This window comes from Artibeus jamaicensis, unplaced genomic scaffold (assembly GCF_021234435.1).
Source record: "Artibeus jamaicensis isolate MK-2021 breed Jamaican fruit bat unplaced genomic scaffold, CSHL_Jam_final contig_233, whole genome shotgun sequence".
Taxonomy (NCBI): Eukaryota; Metazoa; Chordata; class Mammalia; order Chiroptera; family Phyllostomidae; genus Artibeus; species Artibeus jamaicensis.
In genome coordinates this window covers 2,747,005-2,766,818 of record NW_026521486.1, presented here as the reverse complement: position 1 = coordinate 2,766,818, position 19,814 = coordinate 2,747,005, and the positions used below count along the sequence as shown (strand labels likewise).

At 60.4% G+C, this 19,814-nt stretch overlaps 1 protein-coding gene across 2 annotated transcripts in view; it reads left to right on the top strand.

Annotated features, from left to right (window-relative positions):
- The first annotated feature begins 7,483 nt into the window (after positions 1-7,483).
- ARHGAP8 (Rho GTPase activating protein 8) overlaps positions 7,484-19,814 on the top strand; it is a 29,264-nt gene continuing 16,933 nt past the window's right edge. For both annotated transcript variants that reach the window (XM_037160339.2, XM_053662164.1), the window contains exons 1-3: positions 7,484-7,569; positions 17,786-17,903; positions 18,696-18,842. In XM_037160339.2, coding sequence (XP_037016234.2) covers positions 17,867-17,903; positions 18,696-18,842 — 184 coding nt within the window. In that variant the 5' untranslated portion in view covers positions 7,484-7,569; positions 17,786-17,866. The remainder of the gene's footprint in view (positions 7,570-17,785; positions 17,904-18,695; positions 18,843-19,814) is intronic.

Here is a 19,814-nt window from a genome sequence, read left to right as displayed (position 1 = left end):
CCTTGGTTGGAAAAACCATTTTCACCAGCCCAAGCCCCACTCTGTTCTGGGACGTCTACTCCGGCATCTTCACCTGCCACCCACAGGGCACCCGGCACATGGGTCAGCCGCACGTGGGCGAAAGGGTCACCGCCACTCACTGCCCATCAGGCCACCCAGCACCCACATCCACACCCGTGGCGACTGTGAATCTGGCCTCCGGCCAGAATGACCCTCGGACCCACCTGCCCCTCCCCACTGGCCACAGCACAACCTGTGGGTGACTGTCCCGGGCCCTCGGAGTCACCTGCCCTCACTCGGCCAGGGTGGCCACGGGCAGGAAGAGTGTGGAATAAAACTTGTCGGCTCCAAAGCACGTTATGCCCAGCCTCACTTGGCTGGGGCCTCCCCTCCCTGCTTTTGGAGGGGCAGGTCCCTATTACCCACTTTCTCTGTCCCATCCTGTCCGAGGGGCCCAGAGACCCGGAGGGAGGAGCCAGGAGACCCGACAGCCTCTCAGGAGCTGCCAGGACCATAAGGGGTGGAGGCCGGGTGCAGACCATTGGCCCTCCACAGAGGGGGCGGGCCCCTGCCTTTGCCCCCAGTGGTGAAGCGTAGGAGCCTAGAAGGGGGACGGAGCTACCTGGTCCCCACCACCACAACCTTGCTGGAGAGACCTGCCTGGTGCGGGACCCCTGGCACCGCTCTTACCACCCTGGCAGGCAGTGCCCTCCCCCGGCTCCGGGATCCAGGCCCTGGACCAATAGGCTCCCTGGCCTGTCCCCCAGTGGCATCTGTGCATTTGCCAAGGTCTGGGCTCCTCAGTCTTGTCCCTCAGACACACCTGTGCCCCTGGTGGGCGTCTTACACCGCAGGGTCACCTCCCATCTGTCGGCCCAGAGAGTCCTCCTCTGAATGCCAGCTGACCCTGCAGGTCACTGACGGCCACCTTCTCTCGCATCCTCAGGACGCATCCTGTCCATCCAGCCCTGCTCCAGATCTCGTTTAAACTTACTTAGGGACCCCATCTCCAATGCAACCACACTGGAGGCAGGTAGAGCTTCGGGGGACACGACTCCCTTCCATGGCTCCCTGGTGGGGGGTGGGCCTGTTCCTTGGGCAACCAGCCCCCACGCCTGCCCCGGAAGCCAGAGGGGGGCCACGTGCCAGCAGGAGCCCAGCCAGGTCCCGGGGCCTTGCCCTGCTGTGGGGCGGGGGCATTGAAGGTGCCCCGGACTGCACCGCCTCGGAGTTAACATTTGTTTTTGGGTGTGTGTGGGCACCCCAAGATGCCCTCGGGCCCAGGGGTGTTCTTTGCCCCTGCCGATACAAGTCTCTGGAAGGAGGCTTTTGGGGAGGTGCTGCTGGGCGGCTGTGGCCCAGGAATCCCCGGTGGGAGGCCAGGCCCGCTGGGGAGAGGGAGGAGGGTCCCCGCCAGGTGGGGGGGCTGCCTGCCGCACAGGGAGCCCATAGAAGGAGGGGGAGAGACTGGTAGGCGGAGAAAGGCTAGGAAGTGGGTGAGCCAAGGGGTGCGCCCGTCGAGTTTTGACTCATGTGTTATCTTCCGTTTGACCCTGAAAGTGATACTTGACCTATAATTAAAAAGAACTGGCCCTGGCCAGTGTGGCTCAGTGGATTGAGTGCAGGCCTGCAAACCAAAAGTTCGCAGGTTCGATTCCCAGTCAGGGTGCATGCCTGGGTTGCGGGCCAGGTCCCCAGTAGGGGGCGTGTGAGAGGCAACTACACATTGGTGTTTCCCTCCCTGCCTCTCTCTAAAAATAAGATAGAAAAGAACCGAATATACCCCAAAGGAGCTGACAGCAGAGACTCAGACAGATGCGTATCCACCACGTGCACCTCTGTTTCCGAGGGCGAAAAAGGCAGAGGCCACTCAGCCATCCGCCAACAGGTGAATGGGTCAGCAGAGTGGGCTGTCCGTGCAACGGAGTGCGACTCGGCCTTAAAAAGGACAGGAATCCTGACATGCGCCACCACGTGGATGAATCCTGAGGACGTTTTGCCCAATGAAATAACACCAAGGAGGCAAATGCTGCAGGACCCCACTAACGTGAGGCCCCTGGTGGAGTCCAGTTCACAGGTCTGCACCACGTCCCTCAGGGAGTGTGGCCTGCCCAGTGTGGCCCCAGCATGGGACCGTGGTCCTGAGCTGCAGTAGTGTCCAGCGGTGACGTGGGCAGTAGCCTTGGGGATTCTGGGAAATGGGAGGCTGCTGGGTAGAGGGCATCGGCCAGGGCTGCAGTGGAATGAGATTTTCGGTAAGCCCCTAAAATCACGGTGCTCTGCTCTTCCTGGTCCCCTGGTGGTTCGTGGGGCCCTATGACCAGCTCTGGCCAGTGAGTTCTGAGCAGAAGGGACTGGAGCCCTTTGGAGCTGGAGCACTCAATGCCACGTGGAGACCCTGTGAGTCATGTTCCAGACAGGCCTGCTCCAGCTGGAGGGGCGTGGGGGGCTGCAGACATGTGTGAGTGAGGAGGCCGGGGTCTGTGTAAGGCCCTAAGACTGGGGGTGTTTGTTACTGCAGCATGACCTGGCGCGACCTAATACATGTCTACATGTTCAGTGTGGATAGCCCACCCCTCAAGGGCAGTGCCAGGACCCTGGGTTGTCCCCCCGAATCGGTCACTCACCTGCTGTGTGACAGTGGGCAGTCATGCCATCCTCTGTGTCTCTAGCTGAAGGAAGGATCTTTCCGAATATAAAATTCTATAGCTGGTGATATCTCTCTGCTTGTCTGCTGCGCTACGTGAACCACACAGAGCCGGCGTGAGGTCTCGAACTCCCAGGTGGCAGGCGTCTGATGAAGGAGCTCGGCACAGGTGACAGTGTGTTGGGCAAACAAGTGCCTGATGGGTTTCGACCTGAAGGTGACCACGGCTCAGTACTGAACTGAGAGTTTCCCTGGCACGAACCCTTGCGCTCGCCGGGATGTGTTTGCAGAGAGCTCAGGCTGCCGCTTAGCCAAGCTGCGAAACGCCGTCACGCTGCAAAGTGTCTGCGGCACCATCGCCAGAAGAATTTCTCAAGCTGACATTTCTCTCTTCGCTGTGGGGATTTATGTCAGCCTGTACTTGGAAGGGGAGGAGGGACAGGGAAGCATTAAAAAGGAGGCCACAGCATCAGGCAGGACTCTTACTTGAAAGCCCCGAAAGCAGATCCCAGCTGGTTACACAGCGAAGGAGCTTGTTAAAGGATGTTGGGAACTCCTAGGATCGTCAGGATTGGGAGAGAGCCAAGCTGGAGGCTTAACGCCCAGGGACAATGCCTCAACCCGCCCCTCAGGACAGGCTTGATAGGAAAACGGGGGTGCTCCACTGCCCAGGGATGCTCCCTCCACGGAGACGCTCCAGTCACACTGCACCAGACTGGCCATCGCCGCCAGCACCGACGTCAGTCACGTCCCTGTGCTCAGCCTTTCCAGCCGCTGCAGCCTCCACATCGCACCCCCACCCCCGGGCCCACATCGAGCATCACGCAGCTGCCCTCTCCAGTGTAACAAACTCCAGGGCTGCCCCCACCCCCTGCCAGGTGTATGTCGCAGTGGTGGAGCCTAAGTCCCCCTCTATGCCCCGGTTGTAAAGCAGGCCAAGTCAACCTGTCGTCTGACTGCTTTGGGCAGAGACTAGTGAGGACCTTTGAAGGGAGCAAGGAGCTTGGGCCCCAGCTGGGTAGCTCAGTTGGTTAGAGCATCAGCCCCATGCACCAAGGTTATGGGTTTGATCCCCGGTCAGGGCACATGCAAGAATCAACCAATGAATGCAATAAGTGGAACAGCACATCAATCTCACTCTGTCTCTCCCATCCTCTCTCTAAAAATAAGTTTAAAAGATTTTAAAGGTGCAAGAGGCCAGAGTACAGGACCAGAGTCCCACCCTGGTGTCAAATAGGGCACCAAGGGTGTGGCCCGCCCAGTTGCAAATCAAAGAGCTCCCAGAGCCAGGTCCAAACTATGCCCAGAGCACCGCAGAGCAGGCACAGGCTGGGCTCGGTTCGCGGTCGGTGCTAACAACCAGATGCACGTGGCGGGGTTCCTCGTGGGGTTCCAGGTCCTGGCCCCTTAGGGAGGGTCTGAATGTGATCTCCCGGACATCCTCAGCTCAAGCCACAGTCACACCCACACTCCACTGGGAAGTTTTGGTTTCGTGGTTTTAGTGGAGTTCAAAGCAGACAAAGTCTGGGCTCGAGCAGCTGGCTGGGGGAGTTAATCTGGGAGAAAACAAATGCGAAGCCCCAGACCGGGGGCGGGTTCTGCATCCCCTCCCTCCTTGCGGCTGCCCCCCCCCCCAGTGCCTATTAACATGGAGTGTGCTGCTGGGGGGAGCCTGCTCGCCCGCCCGCTCCATAAACACTGGCAAGAGCAAATTTAATAAAGCTGGGAGGAAGGCCATTCGGATGCCAGTCCTTCGCTTTGCGCGATTCTTCTCCCCCTTCTGTTGCAACCCATCTGAAATGCAAGGAGTTATTGTTGCAGCGACAAAGGGAAGTGGCTGCTGGTGGGTTGCCGATTGCCCGTGTTTGGGGGGACAGAGGAGCGAGCCCGGAAGGGAGCCCGCCTGGGCTTCACCGTTCCTTTCTGTTCCCTTCTTCTATTAGAATGGCAGGCGCACCTGCGTTCTTGTGCCCACAATCATTCTGTATTATTGCTTCAGTGGGTGTGGTTTACAGCACGGAGCTATGGTGTGGCATTTGTATGAGCTTCACACAAAACACAAACTCAAGGAGAGCGGAAATTACGCTGCCAGCCGGGCACCAGCGGGGGGCGCTTTCTCCCACTTCAGTCAAAAGTGCTTTTTACAACAGAAAGACTGCCCATTGTCCCTCTTTCTTGAGAGACTGGTCTTACACTGATGATAAAATAGAGATGTTTACATTCTGCAAATGGAGGAGAGAACCTGGCACACAGCTCTGGACGAAACCCATTGTGTGGGTTGCTGGGAAGAAGAGTTTTGGGCGAGAAACCAGCCCCCCATTCCTGATCCACCTGCAGCCTCAGGCTTATATGCACCGGTATGTTCAAGGTTAGCACCACAGTGCCCTTGGCTTTCTCACCAACCCAAGGCCTCTGGGAGCAAGGAAGTGCTAAAGAACACTACGCAAGTGTGCTGTGGGGGTCGAACAGTCTTCGTGAGGAAAAGGCAGTTGCAGGGTTGATGACAGAACGCAACTCAGGTCATTCATTCGTTCAGATGGATGGGGGGTAGTGTCAACTATGTGCCAGGTGCGGCACTAAGTGCTGGGGACGCTGCAGTGAGCAAACAGCCCCACGGCTCTGGGACAGCCCACGTTCCATGGAACGGTAACAACTAACATTTCGCTCTGGGCACAGGTCCCCCGTTAACATTAGCCCACGTTCACTGACTTCACAGTTGGTGCTGGCAAAACTGGGGTGAAGCTGGCTGTCTCAGCTTCGGGGAAGAGAAAGTTTTGGTCTAACTCCCCCTGGTCCCTGGAACAGCCACAGATGTGCCTCAGGACTAGCCGGGAGTGGCCTTCCTGGTCTTTTTCTGCAAGTGCTATTAGGAGAGAAACTCTTTGCACTTCGTTTAAAAGGAATGAAGATACTTCCTCATGTGACACTTTGTAGGATTAGAAAGTTGAAACTAGATTGAACAAGAAGAGAATTTACTGGTGCACATAACGAGAAAGGTCGCAGACAGGGCAAGCCTCAGGGTGGGTTTGATCCAGGGGCTCTGCATTGTCACCAGAGACTCCGTTCTGTGCCACTTCTGCTGCATCCTAAGGCGAGATCTCTTCATGGTCACAGGATGTCTGCCGGGTGTCCCCGATGTGCTAGGCTCCTCGTATATGGGGGGGGGAGAGAAAAGGGGACAGCAGAGTCACACCGCCCGGACTGGCCTGAACTGTCACTGTGGTTTAATGAGCATCCATGCGATTAGCTTAGGCCCAGTTACTTCTGGACCTGAACCAATCACTGTGGCAAAGGAGTGATATTATGCTAATGAAACTGGAAAAACTGGATGTCACCTTCCGTGCAAGGCGGCCTGGGATTGTGGGCTGCGGATGTCCCCCAACCCCAACCCAAAGGGGCGGGAGGGAAAAGAGGGAGAGAAACACTTGAGCAGGGGAAGGCAGGTGTTTGTGAAAGGACCCCTGGCTGCTGGGGTGACACAGACCCAATGGGGTGGGAGCAGAATCAGGGAGGCCCATTAGGGGACCTCATTGGGAGCCATGTGAGAGGTGCTGGTGGCCTGAACCACCTGGGCCAGTGCCAGTGGGGAGAAATGGTGGCCCTGGGACACATCTCAAAGGAAGAGCCATCGGGGCCTGCTGAGGGACCACACGCGGGATGTGAGAGGACTGGGGAGCCGAGGATGGAGCCGAGGGTCTGGATGGGGCTGGCGCACAGAGAGTGGGCATGGAAGCCCAGGAGAGGAGGCTGGTACGGAGGGCCAAGGAGCTCGAGCTGCCCGCCAAGATCTCCAGGCGGAGATGCTGGGGGCCGGGTAAAGGCAGGAGTCTGGAGTCAGGGGATATAACTGGGGGTCAGGGTACAGGCACACTGAAAGCAGGGGGCAGAGGAGTGTGGATAAGGAAGAGAAGACCTTTGGAAATCAGGGAGATGTGGCGGGAGGCAGCGAGGAACCTGAGAGGTGGGCCAGACAGGTGGGTGCTAGGCTGGGCCTGCAACAAACCCATTCTCCGAACTCCACCTCGCTGAGCTGCCCCTGGGGGACAGTGCGATGATACTGGAGGACCCGTCATCCTCTTGCCCGGAGGGCTGGGCCAGCAAACACACCTCCAGGGGTATCCGGGCCTTGCCTTCCTGGCTATATGACCCCTGCCTCAGGGTGGACTGCGCCCAGGTGCAGAAATGCAGCCCTGAATGACCTTCAGGAGGCCCAAGGTTTGCTCCCGTCTCCTCCTCCAGGAAGTCCTCCCTGCTCCTCAGCCTAGGTCAGAGCTGCCCCTGGGATCACCCAACCCCTGCCACTGTGAGGTCGGGGGCCCACTCTGGGACCTGTGGAGACCCACCAGCCCTGGGAAGTCAGCACCTGACTCTGAATGCGCTTTGGGAGCCATTCGTTGAATGTTTGTGTCTTCTCAGTTGCTCGCAGATCTCACCCCTTCCCGCCTCGCTCGGCGCATCCCCTAAAAAGGGGAAACGGATCATCAAGGCAAAGGCTCGCCTCGGACGCGGGTGCTGCGCCAAAGGCGGGCTCCACTCAGGTGGCACCCCGGGGCGCCTCCAGGGCTTTGGCAGCGAGGAGCCTCTGCCATCGCAAGCCCCGCGCCCCGTCCGCAAGGCGGAGCCACTGGCCCGGCCTTGTCCCGGTGCCCGCAGAGACCGAGCCGGACCTGCGCCGCCCAGGGCACTAGGAAAACACCTTGCGCGGGTCATAGAGGACGGGGAGAGGGGCGGGACCTGCGCGGGAGCCACGTCCGGGGCGGGGCCAGGTGGGTGAGTCTCAGGTCGAGCTGCTCCCAAGAAAGGAAGGCGCTCAGTTGGTTGGCAGTCCGGTAAGCCTAGGAGGAAGCCGGCCTGTGCCCCGGCGGGGACGCCGCGCGGGCTCGGCGGGCGGGAGCCGGCGGCTGGACGGGCTCGCGGCGCAGGTGGGCTCTCCGAGGCCGCGCGGGAGGCGGTGCGAAGACTGGCGCCAAGGCAGATCCCGGTCCGGCCCCGCCCCCTCCTGCTGTTCCCCCGCGCGCCCCTCCCCCACTCCTGCGCCCCTCGTACTCCCTCCCTCCTCCTCCCGGGCTGTTTCGTGTCTGGTCTGCTCCGGCTGGGCTGACTTAGCCCAAACTTCCGCGGGCCCCCCTCCGAGGCATCGTGCGTTTCACAGACGAGAACATTGAGGCAGAGCAGGTGCTGCGCGGATGCAGAGGCAGGGGCTCTGCCTGGGCTGCTGGCCCCTTCAGCACAGCGGGGGAGCCCCAAGAGTTACTAGGCCCAAAATCAATCAAGCGTGTCCTCACCCTCTGAAGTCGCGAGTTAGAGGAGAGGCGCTGGCTGCTTTCACTTTTCTCGGACCCTGGCACAGGGCCACCCTGAGAATCCCCTGCAGCCGCCGGGGCCGCGCTGGCTGGGCCTTCCCCAGGGCGCGGCGGGAGTGTGCGGCGGCAGAGGGACCACCACCCTGTAGGAGGCAGCCGACCAGCGGGCAGGGACGCCCGGGAGCCTCCGTCGGGGTGGGGGGAGGGCTGGCTGCCGCCGGGCTGCAAACTCGGAAGCTTTGTTTCAGAGTCTGCGCGGGTTCCAGGGAGGGCTAGGAAGTGCAGGGTCGGCATGCGCCAGCCTCCACAGTAAACATCTTTTGATGGTCTCCGGTGGCAGTTTTGTTTAAAAACAGTTTATTTATTTATTTATTTATTTGTTTGTTTATTTATTTATTTATTTATTTATTTATTTATTTATTTTTAGAAAGGGGGGAAAGGAGGTTTAGAAAGAGGGACTGGGGACCTGGCCCAGCCCGCACCCCAGGCATGTGCCCTGTCCAGCAATCGAACTGGGGACCTTTCTTTTTGCAGGTCGGCATGCAACCCACGGAGCCACACCCGACAGGGCTCTGGTGGCGGTTTCAGAATCTCGTTTGTGAACTTGAACGCAGTGACAGACCATTCCTTACACCAGCACCAGGCCTAGGAGTGAAGGAGGAAGAGGGACACAGGGCAGTAGCTGGGGCCCAGCAGGTCCCCGCCCACAGGGGACCCAGAGTCTGCTCTCTGTTAATAGAGAGAAGCCAGGGGCTTGTGGCTGGTCAGGAGGGCTTCCTGGAGGAGGCGACCATTAAGCTGGAAGATGTGGTTGGATAAGTGATAAACAGGGAAGGGTGTCGTGCTTTGAGGCCCTACAGACACTGGGGGACTGAGACTGGGGGGCCGTGTGTGACCGGAGGTGACTCATATGTAAGGTGGGGGGTGGGAAAGTCCATGGAGTCATTCAAATGCAACCTCACTGAGATTTTTAAAAGATTTTAGAGAGAAGGAAGGAAGGGAGAAAGAGGGAAAGAAACATCAGTGTATGAGAGAAATACTGATCAGTTGCCTCTCACTTGCCCCCAACCGGGGACTTGGTCTGCCACCAAGGCCTGTGCCCTGACGGGAATTGAACGGGTGACTCTTCAGTTCACAGTCCCGAGTTCAACCCACTGAACCACACCAGCCAGGGCTCATGGAGAGCTTTTAAGGGCCGGAGACTTGCTCGACTAAGCATCCCGTGGGCGTATGGCATCTCCCCAGCAGGCAGGCTCCAGGCCCAGTCGGTCCTGGGCTCACCGGCGAGGACGGCTTCAGTTAAAGAGAGGACAGCAAGAGCTCAGGCCACCCGGGAGGTGCCTGATGCGGGTACCTTTCATGCCATTTGGTGACCCATCCCGTCCCCTGAGGGTGCCCCTCTTCCACCGATGGGGAAACAGAGGCACAGGAGGGTGGGGAGGAGGCTCTGGAGGAGTTGGACCCAGTTTCTGAGCAGGTCACTTTCCCTCGTGGGCACTCAGCCTCCTGACCCATAAAGTGACCCTGGCGGCTGTCCTTTCTCAGGGTGGTCACGGTCACTCCTGCCCAGAACAGCCAGTCAGGCCCTAACAGCAGCACGATGGGCTGCCTCATCCCTCACTCACTCACGTCAGCCTTGTGAGGCAGGGACTGTTACTGTCCCCTGTTACAGGTGAGGACACCGAGGCAGGGGGGGTCACACGGCCAGGGAGCGGGGAGCAGGCAGGTGTGCTGCGGGCGCAGTGTCCCCACCTCCCGGGCACTGCCCCGGGGCACTTCAGGCGGTCTCCAGGGAGACGCCCGGGGCCTGCCAGCGGCTGCCCTCCAGGCTGTGTCAAATGAGAATGGAGACCGAAAAGTGATGTTTTCAGATGAATTACTGCACTTTTTCCTCACCCCCTTGATTAAAACTGATGCCCCAGGATGGTGTGCCACTTGCACCCGTGTACCTGGAGGCTTCCGGGGCCTCCTGGGGCGTTTTTGCAAGGATCCCTTGGGCCAGGTGCTGCAGGGCTGGGGACAGCTAAATAGATGCTGTTTGGGGGGGGGGGGTGTCACTGCAGGTGAGCTCGCCATCCTCGGTCCTGCCCTGGCGATCCTTATCTGTAGGCTCCTGGGACTTCTGGCAGCTGGATCTGGCCTTGGTCCAGGTTTCTAGGTGCCTGGAAGGCAGCAGACCTGGCTCAGGACTCTCCCCAAATGACGTCTCTGGCCTCGTTTGCTCACCTCTCACCCGGGCACCATGAGGAGTGGGCTGCCCCGAGGCTCAGAGGGGAAGATGCCTGCGGTGGCGCGTTACCACCTGGCTCCGTGAGCAGGGTTGCTAGCCTCTGTGGGCCTCGATTTCCCCACCTGAGATGCGGGCAGTGTGGACAGCTACGCCTAGGGTTCCTGGGAGAATCCAGGAGTTAATTTGTGCCAAGTGCCTAACCCAGGGCATGTCATGTGTGTTTGCACTTATTAGCGTTAGCCCTGCCCCCTCCCCCCATGGTACAGTCCTCGTTCCCAGGAGTCAGTGCGGAATGAGCTCGTAGGGCCCTGTTCCTGCCCAGGCTGGGGGCCAAGTGGTTCTTGCTTCAGTGACCCGGGACAGCTCAAGGCAGCCAGACATTCATTTTCAGTTGGAGCTGGTGACCGTCCACAAGAAGGAACTGGTTTGGCAGGTCAGGAGTCCAAATACTTCTAGGGAGGCCTCCCCCTCCCCACCTGGTCATAAAATGAAAACAAGCAACAGGGGCAGGGGCTGGCGTGTTTGCCACCCGCGGGAAAGCTGCAGGTGGCTGGGGCCCGCATGGGCTCGCCCACCTGCTTCCTCACTCCCACTCGCTCACCCCAGCTCCCCAACCAGCTCTCCCAGGTCCGTGCAGGGGCTGGTGGCCGCCACGTCCAAGGGACGGGGGCACAGGTGGGAGCAGAACCAGGTCCCTGGTCTGGGAGGTACTGAGTGGCCTGACCTTCCCCTGGGACCTGGGCGCCTCTGTCTCTGGCCACGTTGAGAGGAAGCGCTTGACTTGGCTGAACTGTAATCGTACCTTTCTGGAGAGAGGCCCCTGAAGGTGAAGGGCAGGTGCATTAGGGTCTTGTGGATCCCACGTCAGTCTCCCAGGAGGCCGAGGGGGAGGCAGATTTGAATTCAGGCTGGATGATTGAATTGGCTTGAGCCCAAGGTAAAAATGGAAACTGCTTATGAATCACCTACTCCCTACAGCTGAGTGATCCAGGTGGAGGGGACAACGGTGTGTGCAAAGGCCCGGAGGCACCGTGTGGTGCGTGGCTGGGGCAGAGAGACGGGGGCTAGTAGAGGTGGCATGAGATGATTCCAGGGGGCGGCGGAGCCAGGTGACAGGGTCTCTCAGCGGTTGGTGGGGTCGGAATTTTATTCTCAGAACTGAAGGCAGCTGTTGGCACACAGAAGTGCCACGGGAGTTGGGGGATTGAGTCCAGAGTCAGGAGAGAGGTCTGTTCTGAGACCTGAGTTGGGGGTGGAGAGCAAGAGATTACTGTCCCTCAGGGAGGAGAGGAGAGGGCCCAGGGTCCCCACCCACAGGTCTGGGTATGGATGATGGAGGTTATAGAGAGGCCCAAGCTGTCCCCTCCTCAGGGACAAAGCAGCCTGCAGTGGCAGGGAATGGGCGAGCGAGGCAGGCCGTGACCATGACACCCGGCCTGGAGGCCTTGAGTGCTGGGCACAGTCATGTGCCTGTTCTCTTATCTAACAGACCCTCACCCCACCCCGGCCACCAAGCTCCCGCTCTCGTCCCTGACTGGCCGGGTGACGGCTGAGACTTGTGTGGGTCAGACGGCTGTCAGCACACAGGCAGAGGCAGGAAGGACACACCGACCTGTGGAGCAGGCTGAGGGTGGCCAGAGCTCAGAGGAAGTCCCTCTCCCAGCCGGGGTGGCAAGGCCCCCAGGGTTCCTGTTTTTTAAATCCTCGCCTCTTTGATTTTAGAGAGAGAGAGAGAGAGGGGAAGGGAGGGGGAGAGAGAGGGAGAGAAATGTTGATGTGAGAGACATTGATTGATTGTCTCTTGTGCGCACCCCAACCAGGGATCAAACCCACAACACAGGCATGTGCCCTGGCCAGGAATCGATCCCTCAACCTTTCAGTTTACAGGACAACAATCCAACCACACCAGCCAGGGCAACAGGATACTTTTAACTGTAATGAACAGAAAACCCAACTCTGGCCCAAAAGTCAAAGTGGATATATTGCCCTATGCAGCTGAAATGGTCTGGGGACAGGATGGAGATCAGGTATGGCTTGATCAGGGCTCAGCAATTCCCTGCCTTTGTCGGATCTTCCAGGGGGCAGTGAGTTGTCTGCAGCCATTCCAGGCCTCATCTTCATATGTAGCTGTGTGGAGAGAGACTGCTCCAGTGGTGCTCTTCTGACACGCTCTTCCTTCCCAGAAGAACCTGGAGACTTTTCCTGGTCCTTCACGGGCCTCATCGAACTCCTCCCTCTGGCCAGGGAAATTGCTGTGTGCTGATTGGCTCAACTTGGGTTCTCTATAAACCTTTGAAGAGGGGGATAGGTAATCAGGTGGGCTCTAGGAGGTGGGATGGGTCAGCACCTGGCAGCTGGAGGGCTGTGCGGGTGAGAGGTGCGCACCAGAGTGAGCACCTGGGCCCCCCAGGCAGAGCCAGGCGCACTTGACCCAGGCGAGCTCTGCATCTTGATGTCAAGTGTAACCACAGGACGGGGCGGGCAGCCCCAGCAGCTCTGTACAGACCCCCTGCCCTTTCTGAGGGTCAGGGATCCCTGGGACTTGAGTCAGGCCTCTGCCAAGGTCACGTTGCACATCCCACCTTGTATGGACCTTGCCGCCGCCACCTTGGATGTTAGCCGAGTGTCTTGCCAGAGTTCCTCTGGCTTCTGGCCCTGCTTCGGGGCACCTGCCTTCTCCCGTGTTGGGAGCCCCGTGGTGTTTGTGAGGACGAGTGGGTGGGGATCTGTGGTAGGGAATTTGTGGCAGCCGAGACACAGGGGTGAAAATACTATTTATGGAGGGTCCCTAGGAGATGCTGGAATCCCAGCTCCGTGGTGGCTCCCTTGTCAGCCAAGTGCAAGAGTTCCTGCCCCTCCCCCCTGATGTGCGCCCCCTGCCGCACATGTGCCCCTGTTTCAGCCCCTTTCTCTCTGGGTCTGTGTCTCCTCCCCCCGGAAATACGGGTTTAGACCTGGATGGTGGGGGCCCCTCTCCCCACCCTGTACCCAGACAGGAGCCGACCGGGTAGATGCCAGGTAGTGAGCTCTTCCTCTGTGCCCTGCGCACCCACCTCTACCTGGGCACTCATGATATCTGGCACCAATTTGTACGTAGGTGTCGATCTGTAACCTCGGCACTTGGGTAATTGCTCTGAGGGTCTGTGTGTGTCTTGTGCAAATATATTTTCCTAGCAACAAACTGTTTTGCTTTGGATTATAAATAGAGCCGTTGGGGGATCTGAAACCCCTTTGCATGACAGCCACATGGCCCCCGGGGGCCCAAGTTCCCGTCCCAGGGAAGGCCCCCCTGGTGCCCACCCGGGCCCACCGGGAGTCGAGGTGTGGACTCAGGTGGAGGGTGAGGCGGAGCGGGAGAGAATGGCCTTTGCCTCCGCAAAGTCACAGTGAGAGCTCATTGTCAGGAGAGAATAAAATATGACCTTCATTGTAAGATGTGAACATGAACATGTGTTAAAGATTTTATTTAACTCAGGAGAGAACCTGGCAGATGTCATTGGTTGAGAAGAGCTACTGAAGGACCTTGGCATTTACATGTCAGGAACGGTAAATGGAACAGATGACAGGAAAGCGCAGGCGGGGACACCTTTGGGGCACTTGCGGGGGGGCAGGGTGCAGGAAGGAAGAGAAGCACCTGTAGACTTGAACCTGAGGGGTCGGCTCCCACAGGGCTAGTCAGACATGGGGGGGACTTCCTGAGATACCCCAGGGCGGTCTCTCATCTAGACAATGCAATTTCCCTCGGCACCAGTTTGTCCCACAGTAACAAGAAGGTCCCTGGGGGCACCGGAGGTAAATGGCAGGTAATTGGTGGGTGGCCTGAGATTTCAGTAGCAGCTCAGACGGCAGCCTTGCAGGAAGTGGGTCCCATTGTGAAGAGGGGAGCGGCCTGGGACAGGAGGGCACCTTGGACAGCGGCCTGGAGCAGTGGAAGGCGGGTGTTGATCAGCTGTAGGAGGTGGCGGTGGGGCAGTGGAGGTGCCCGCGGCTGCCTTTTCTGGTTCCAGGCTGGAGGCCGGAGACCCAGTTTCCAGAGGCAGCCCCCCCAAGGACTTGCTGTGTGGCTTTGGGCGAGCCCCTTACCCTCTCTGGGCCTCAGTTCCCACTGTCCAGTGACAGTTGACGGCACTAGACGTCCCCTAGGAGTCTTCCTGGCTCCACTGTTTGGGATTCTGATCATTCACGGGAAGGAGAAATCTGAGTGTTTAAAAGGCGCGTGTACCAGAAAAACAGAACTCGCAGAGGGTACTTCCATACAGTTGTCCCTTGGTGACCATGGGGGGTCCCCTGACCCCCGCAGACCCCAGGCCACACGGATGCCCCGGTCCCTCAGATGAAATGGCGCAGATGCGCGCCCTGCCGTGTATTCGATCATCTGTAGGTCACTTGTGATTCCCGATACAACGTAAATGTTATGCGACTTAGCAGCAACGTAACCTTTGGAAGATACTCTGGGTCTGGGGTCGGTGGAGTGGGTTTGGAACGTGCGGGAACGGAAGGCAGAACGTGTAAACGCGCGTAGGGTTAGTTCACGCCCCTGCGGGGGCGGGGGGTCTGAGGTCTGCAGGGCAGGCGGCCGGCTGCCTGGGCAGGGGCTCAGCACTGTGGCCCGGAGGCAGATCACGTCCCCAGAAATCGCGGATTCTTTCCCCAAAAGCTTTTTCTCTTCAGGCCTTTGCCTGATGAGAGGAGGTCCACCCGTGTTCTGCGGGGCGTCTGCTTTACTGAAGTCCGCCGGCGGTAGGTGTTTGTCACACCCATGAACACCTTCACACGACACTTGGACTGTGTTTGACCGCCAGCCACACAGCCACACAAACGCCCATCACAGGGCGGGTGGGACAGTGCACTGCTCCCACGGGTGCCTCCCGGCCACCCAGCGCCACTCGGGGCTCCCGGGGCTGGTGGAGCCAGATCAACGGTGCGGGCCCATGGGAACTGAATGCCCGCCCCCCCCCGGGAGCCCCCAGGCCCCTCAGCAGCAGCGCCAGCCCCACCCACTGACCACATGCAGCAGGCGGTGGGCAGCGGCCACAGCGCTCTGGTCCATGGGGCACCCGAGTCAGTGGGTGGGCCTTGTTCTACTCGACTACAAGGCTGTGGGGGGGTGGAGGCGCTCAGGGCTCCCCCGCCCGGCAGATTCCCTCCCCCGACGAGCTGCTGTTGCCGAGACAAAGCATGATTGCGGGGGACACAGGCCCAAGGTGCAAACTTGAAAACGAGTAGTGGGGTCCGTGCCCTGTCTGGTCAAGTGGGGTCTGGAGGAGAAGCGAGGCCTCCTGGTTTCAGCGGCTCTGAGCGACTGGGGCCCCCGGGGACCTCAGGGGCCGCAGCTGTGCCCCCGGGGGCAGGGGCGAGGGCTGTTTTACTTGTTCACCCCTGCGGTCAGAGCCTCCTGTGAGGCTCTCAAGCAAAAATGCTCTAGACGTGTCCCCTGTGGCCCCATCCCATGAGGGGTGCGGTCCCCAGGAGGTGGCCCTGCACTTTCAGTCAGGGCCACCTGGCGCCTCCAGAGGATTGCGTCCCAGTTGTCTGCCTGGCTCGGAACAGGGTTAGCCTTCTGGGCCGGCCCAGCCCACAGAAGGGCCCCCAGGACCCTCGGAGGCCTGGGGTGGGCGGGAGCAGGGCGGGAGTGGGGACAGGAGGCCTCCTTTGCGTATCAGACTTCGGGGACACCTCCTGCCTGTTGGGGGGTGTCAGTGGAACGATGGTGGCAGTGAGGCCCCCACAGGACTTCCACCTGCCCTACCAGGGCAGCCCGGCCCTGGCCACCCGCAGTGGGCAGCCCAGCTGGTGAGATGGCCCACCGACAACGACAGAGTTCGAAGGTCCCCAGGCCTCCTGGCCGGCGCTCAACACTCCTTACAGACCAGCCACCTGTGCTGCGTCCAGAGCCGTGGGTGTAGGTGACTGCGTTTCCGTTCTCACTTTCCTGCAGGTCGGGAGGGGCTCCTGGCCGGGTGTGAGTACTGGTCTCAGGTCTGGGGGGTCACCCCCAGCACCCTCCCAGCTCCCTAGTGAGCTGCCCCGCAACTTGGGGAAGCTGGACGTGGGAGGAGGCGGCGGTGGGGTCCTGGTGTGGAGCCCGGGGGGTAGTGCAGGGCTCCCCTGCCTGGCAGTCGGTGCCCACATCCTTCCAGGGTGCAAACCCGATCCCGTGTGGGCGCCCGGCCCGGCCTGCTGGCTGGCTGCTCCCATCCACCTCCCTGCCCTCCAGGGTCAGGTGACCTCGGAAGAACACGGATGCAGGCCCGGGGGTGCTGTGGCATAGAAATGGGGGTGTGGGGGGCTGATGTGGAGGTGTGGTCTGCACAGCAGTAGGGAGGAGTCTCACAGCAGGGAGGGGGTGCTCGCCCAGAGCTGCAGGCAGGGAGGAGCCAGGGCACGTGTGTGCACATGCATGTCAGTGTGTGCATGCGCTTGTGAGAGTGGTGTGTAGAAGGGTGCGCACCTGACTCCTGGGACCTCGCCTGCCTGTCTCCCTGGGGCCTTTCTGGAGTCTGTACCCCTCCCCCCACCCCCTCTCTGTCCTGGGCTCCCCCCTCCTGTCCTGCCCAGGTCCTTCACAGCGCAGCCCTGGCAGCCTTCCAGGACTTGGCGGCAAGTCAGTGAGCGGGAAGGGAAGGGAAGGGAAGGGAAGGGCAGGGCAGGGCTCTGCTCCGCCTCGGCCCAGAGAGGGCAAGACTCCAGGCAAGGCCACACAGCCGTGGGTGACAGCAGGGTCCTGCTGAGGGCTGGGCGGTGAGGGTGGGGGCCAGCCGGAGGTTGGGAGGCTGGTTGAAAGCGACATGTGTCACTGTGGCTGTGGCTCTGAGATGGGGGGGGCTGTCGAAACCGGGCTCTGCTTGTGCCAGGGTCGGAGACTGGAAGGAGACGGAGAAAGAGGAGGTGTGCGGGGAGGGGGGGATTGTGGGACCTTCTGCCCAAGTCCCCACCTCCCCGGCCACTGTCGGGGCCATTTCTGTAGTGCCGCCCAGAACGTTCCAGCCCAGGGCTTCCGGTGGGTGTCTGTCCAAGAGTGGAGTTGTGATTTTTTTTCATTTTTATTTTATTATTTTTTGTAAGATTTATTTGTTTTTAGAAAGAGGGGAAGGGAAGGAGAAAGGGAGAAGAACATCAGTGTGTGGTTATTTCTCGCATGCCTCCCACTGGGGACCTGGCCCACAACCCGGGCCTGTGCCCTGACTGGGAATCGAACCTCGACCCTTTGGTTCTCGGGCCTCACTCAGCCCACCGAGCCACACCAGCCGGGGCGCAAACAGGTGTTTTAAAAAGTGTGTGCAGGTGTGGCGGCAGCGTCCCCAGTGAGGGTAACGCCTGGCTTTAGTTACGACGATCACTGTGCCGCCAGGAGCAGTTCTGAGTGATCTCTGCCGGCCTCGGCGACCCGCTCTGTAAAATGGGCACAGGAGGGGGTGTGCGGGGCTCTGAGGGAGGTGGTGAGGCAGGCGTGTTGGTGCCCGGAGGTCCGTGGGCCCTGCAAGTGCTGTTCCCGCCTCCACTGCCTCTGCCCTGCTCCCCGGAGATGCCGGGCTGCCCTGTGAGAGGGAGCCCCCCCAGGGGACTTGTGTGAAACGCCCCTGGGTTCATGTGCTTCCCCCTCAGGGCCTCGGAGGGACCCCGTGCCTGGGTTCCTGAGAGCTGGCCTCCAGACGGTGAGCCCCGGCCAGGTGCCCCCAGCAGAGCATGTCCCGGCCGGACCCAGAGGAGCTGGCCGAAATAGGTACGAGTATGTTCTCCCCCTGGTGTCTGTCCTGTCCGCTTCTCACAGGGCCCACTGTCCTCGACTTATTTTGTCTCCAAGGACACGGTCCTGACGAAGGTCACGTTGCAGGGTTCCGGGTGGACGAGAGTATTGGAGGGATGCTGGTGGACCCAGGTCACCGGGGGCGGGGGGGCTGCGGAGTCCGCCCTCCCCTGAACCTCGGAGTTCCCACTCTTTTTCCAGCTGAAACATTCCTGCCAGACCCTCGGTTTGTTTGGTGGGCAGGACCCCCACCTTCTAAAATGCAGCTTCTGGGGACGGCAGTTGTTCCTACCTGCCAGCTCAGGGACCCGGGCTCTGCCCTCACCCCTGCCCCGCCCCCACCGCGTCCTGCCAGTGCCAGCATCTTTCAGGAAAGGCCTGAGGCAGAATTTGGTTGTGGGAAGTCGAGTTCAAGTGCACACCCTGCTGCCTGTTAGCAGTGGGACCTTGGGGAAGCCATTCCCCTTCTCTGAGCCTCAGTTTCCACTCCTGTCAGTCCGGAGGACACTCTTCAGCCCTCGGGTCTCATATTTTTCTTCCACGGCACTGTGCATAGTAGGTGCACAGCGGAAGTGGGTGCATAGTGGGTACCCACTGAGTGGGTGCATGGTGTGTACACAGCAGAGGTGGGCACATCGCGGTGCACGGTAAAGGTGGGTGCCTGGTGGGTGCGCGGCCGAGGCACGGTGACCGTCCTGTAAGAAGACCCTCCCTCGTCCTCCCCGGAGAATCCAGCCGACTTCCTCTCATCCTCCTTGTCTGCCACAGAGCTGCGGAAAGATGAGGAGCCGGAGGCGGCTCTGCCGGGCGTGATTCGAAGGCCCTCAGCGGCACCCACGGCTGGCCAGGAGCCTGCACTGAGCACCAGCCACCCCTTCTACGACGTGGCCAGACACGGCATTCTGCAGGTGGCAGGTGAGTCGCAGCGGGGTGGCCCCCGGGAGCCCCAACAGTGCCGGCTGTGGGCCCCGAGGCGTGGGGCGGGCGCCTTGGGGACGCTTCCCTGCGGTGTGGCTGTGCCGCCTGAGCAAAAACCGAGTCAGGAACTAACGTGCCCGCCGGTGTTTTGAGAGAGAAATGACCTACCTGTCTGAGCACTGCCCAGGTGCTCTGGGAAGCCGCCAGGCAGCATTCCGCCGCTCTTTAAAGAGCAGAGGCCGGAATGGAGCAGGTGGCTTTGTTAACCAGAGACACCATCACGCCACATGTCAACAGACAGAAGCAACAAGCCCTGCCACACTGAGAGGACCAGCACCCCACACTTGGCAGGCAGCAAGCGGGTGGAGCAGCACAGTTTAATTAGGCCTGAGGGGCTGGGGCCACCAAGTGCAGGTAGTGGTCGGCTGTCCCGAGAAGCAGCCCTGGTGGGAGATGGAGAACTGCAGGTGGGAGATTTGTGGGGGGCCCGTGACCCTGGGTCTGCGAGCTGGAGCCCCAGGGGAGCCGATGGTCCCAGTGGGAGTCCAGGGCCTGAGAGCCAGGAGCACCGACGCCCACCTGTGTGCCCGGGCAGGAGGAGATGGCCGCCCCAGCTCCCGTGGGGCGCACGCTCACCCGTCCTCCCCCCTTTGGGCCGCCCCAGATGGGGGTGACGCCCACTGAGCTGGAAAGGAGCATCTTCTTACTCAGTCTCCCCTCCCAAATGGTGGTCCCCTCCGGACACACCTCCCAGACACATGCTCACCTGGGTGTCGCTGAACCCAGTCAAGGTGACATCACAGGCAGTGACCTTGGCACCCTCACCTCTGGTCCCCTGTTCCCTGGCTGCTGGTTCACTCCCGTCTCCAAGGAGCTGGGACTTGGTGAGCCTGGACGCCAAGGTGCAGAGGGGCCGCCCGGGTGGTGGCGGCACGTCCATGTCCCTGACTCCGTGGCAGAGGTCCCCCA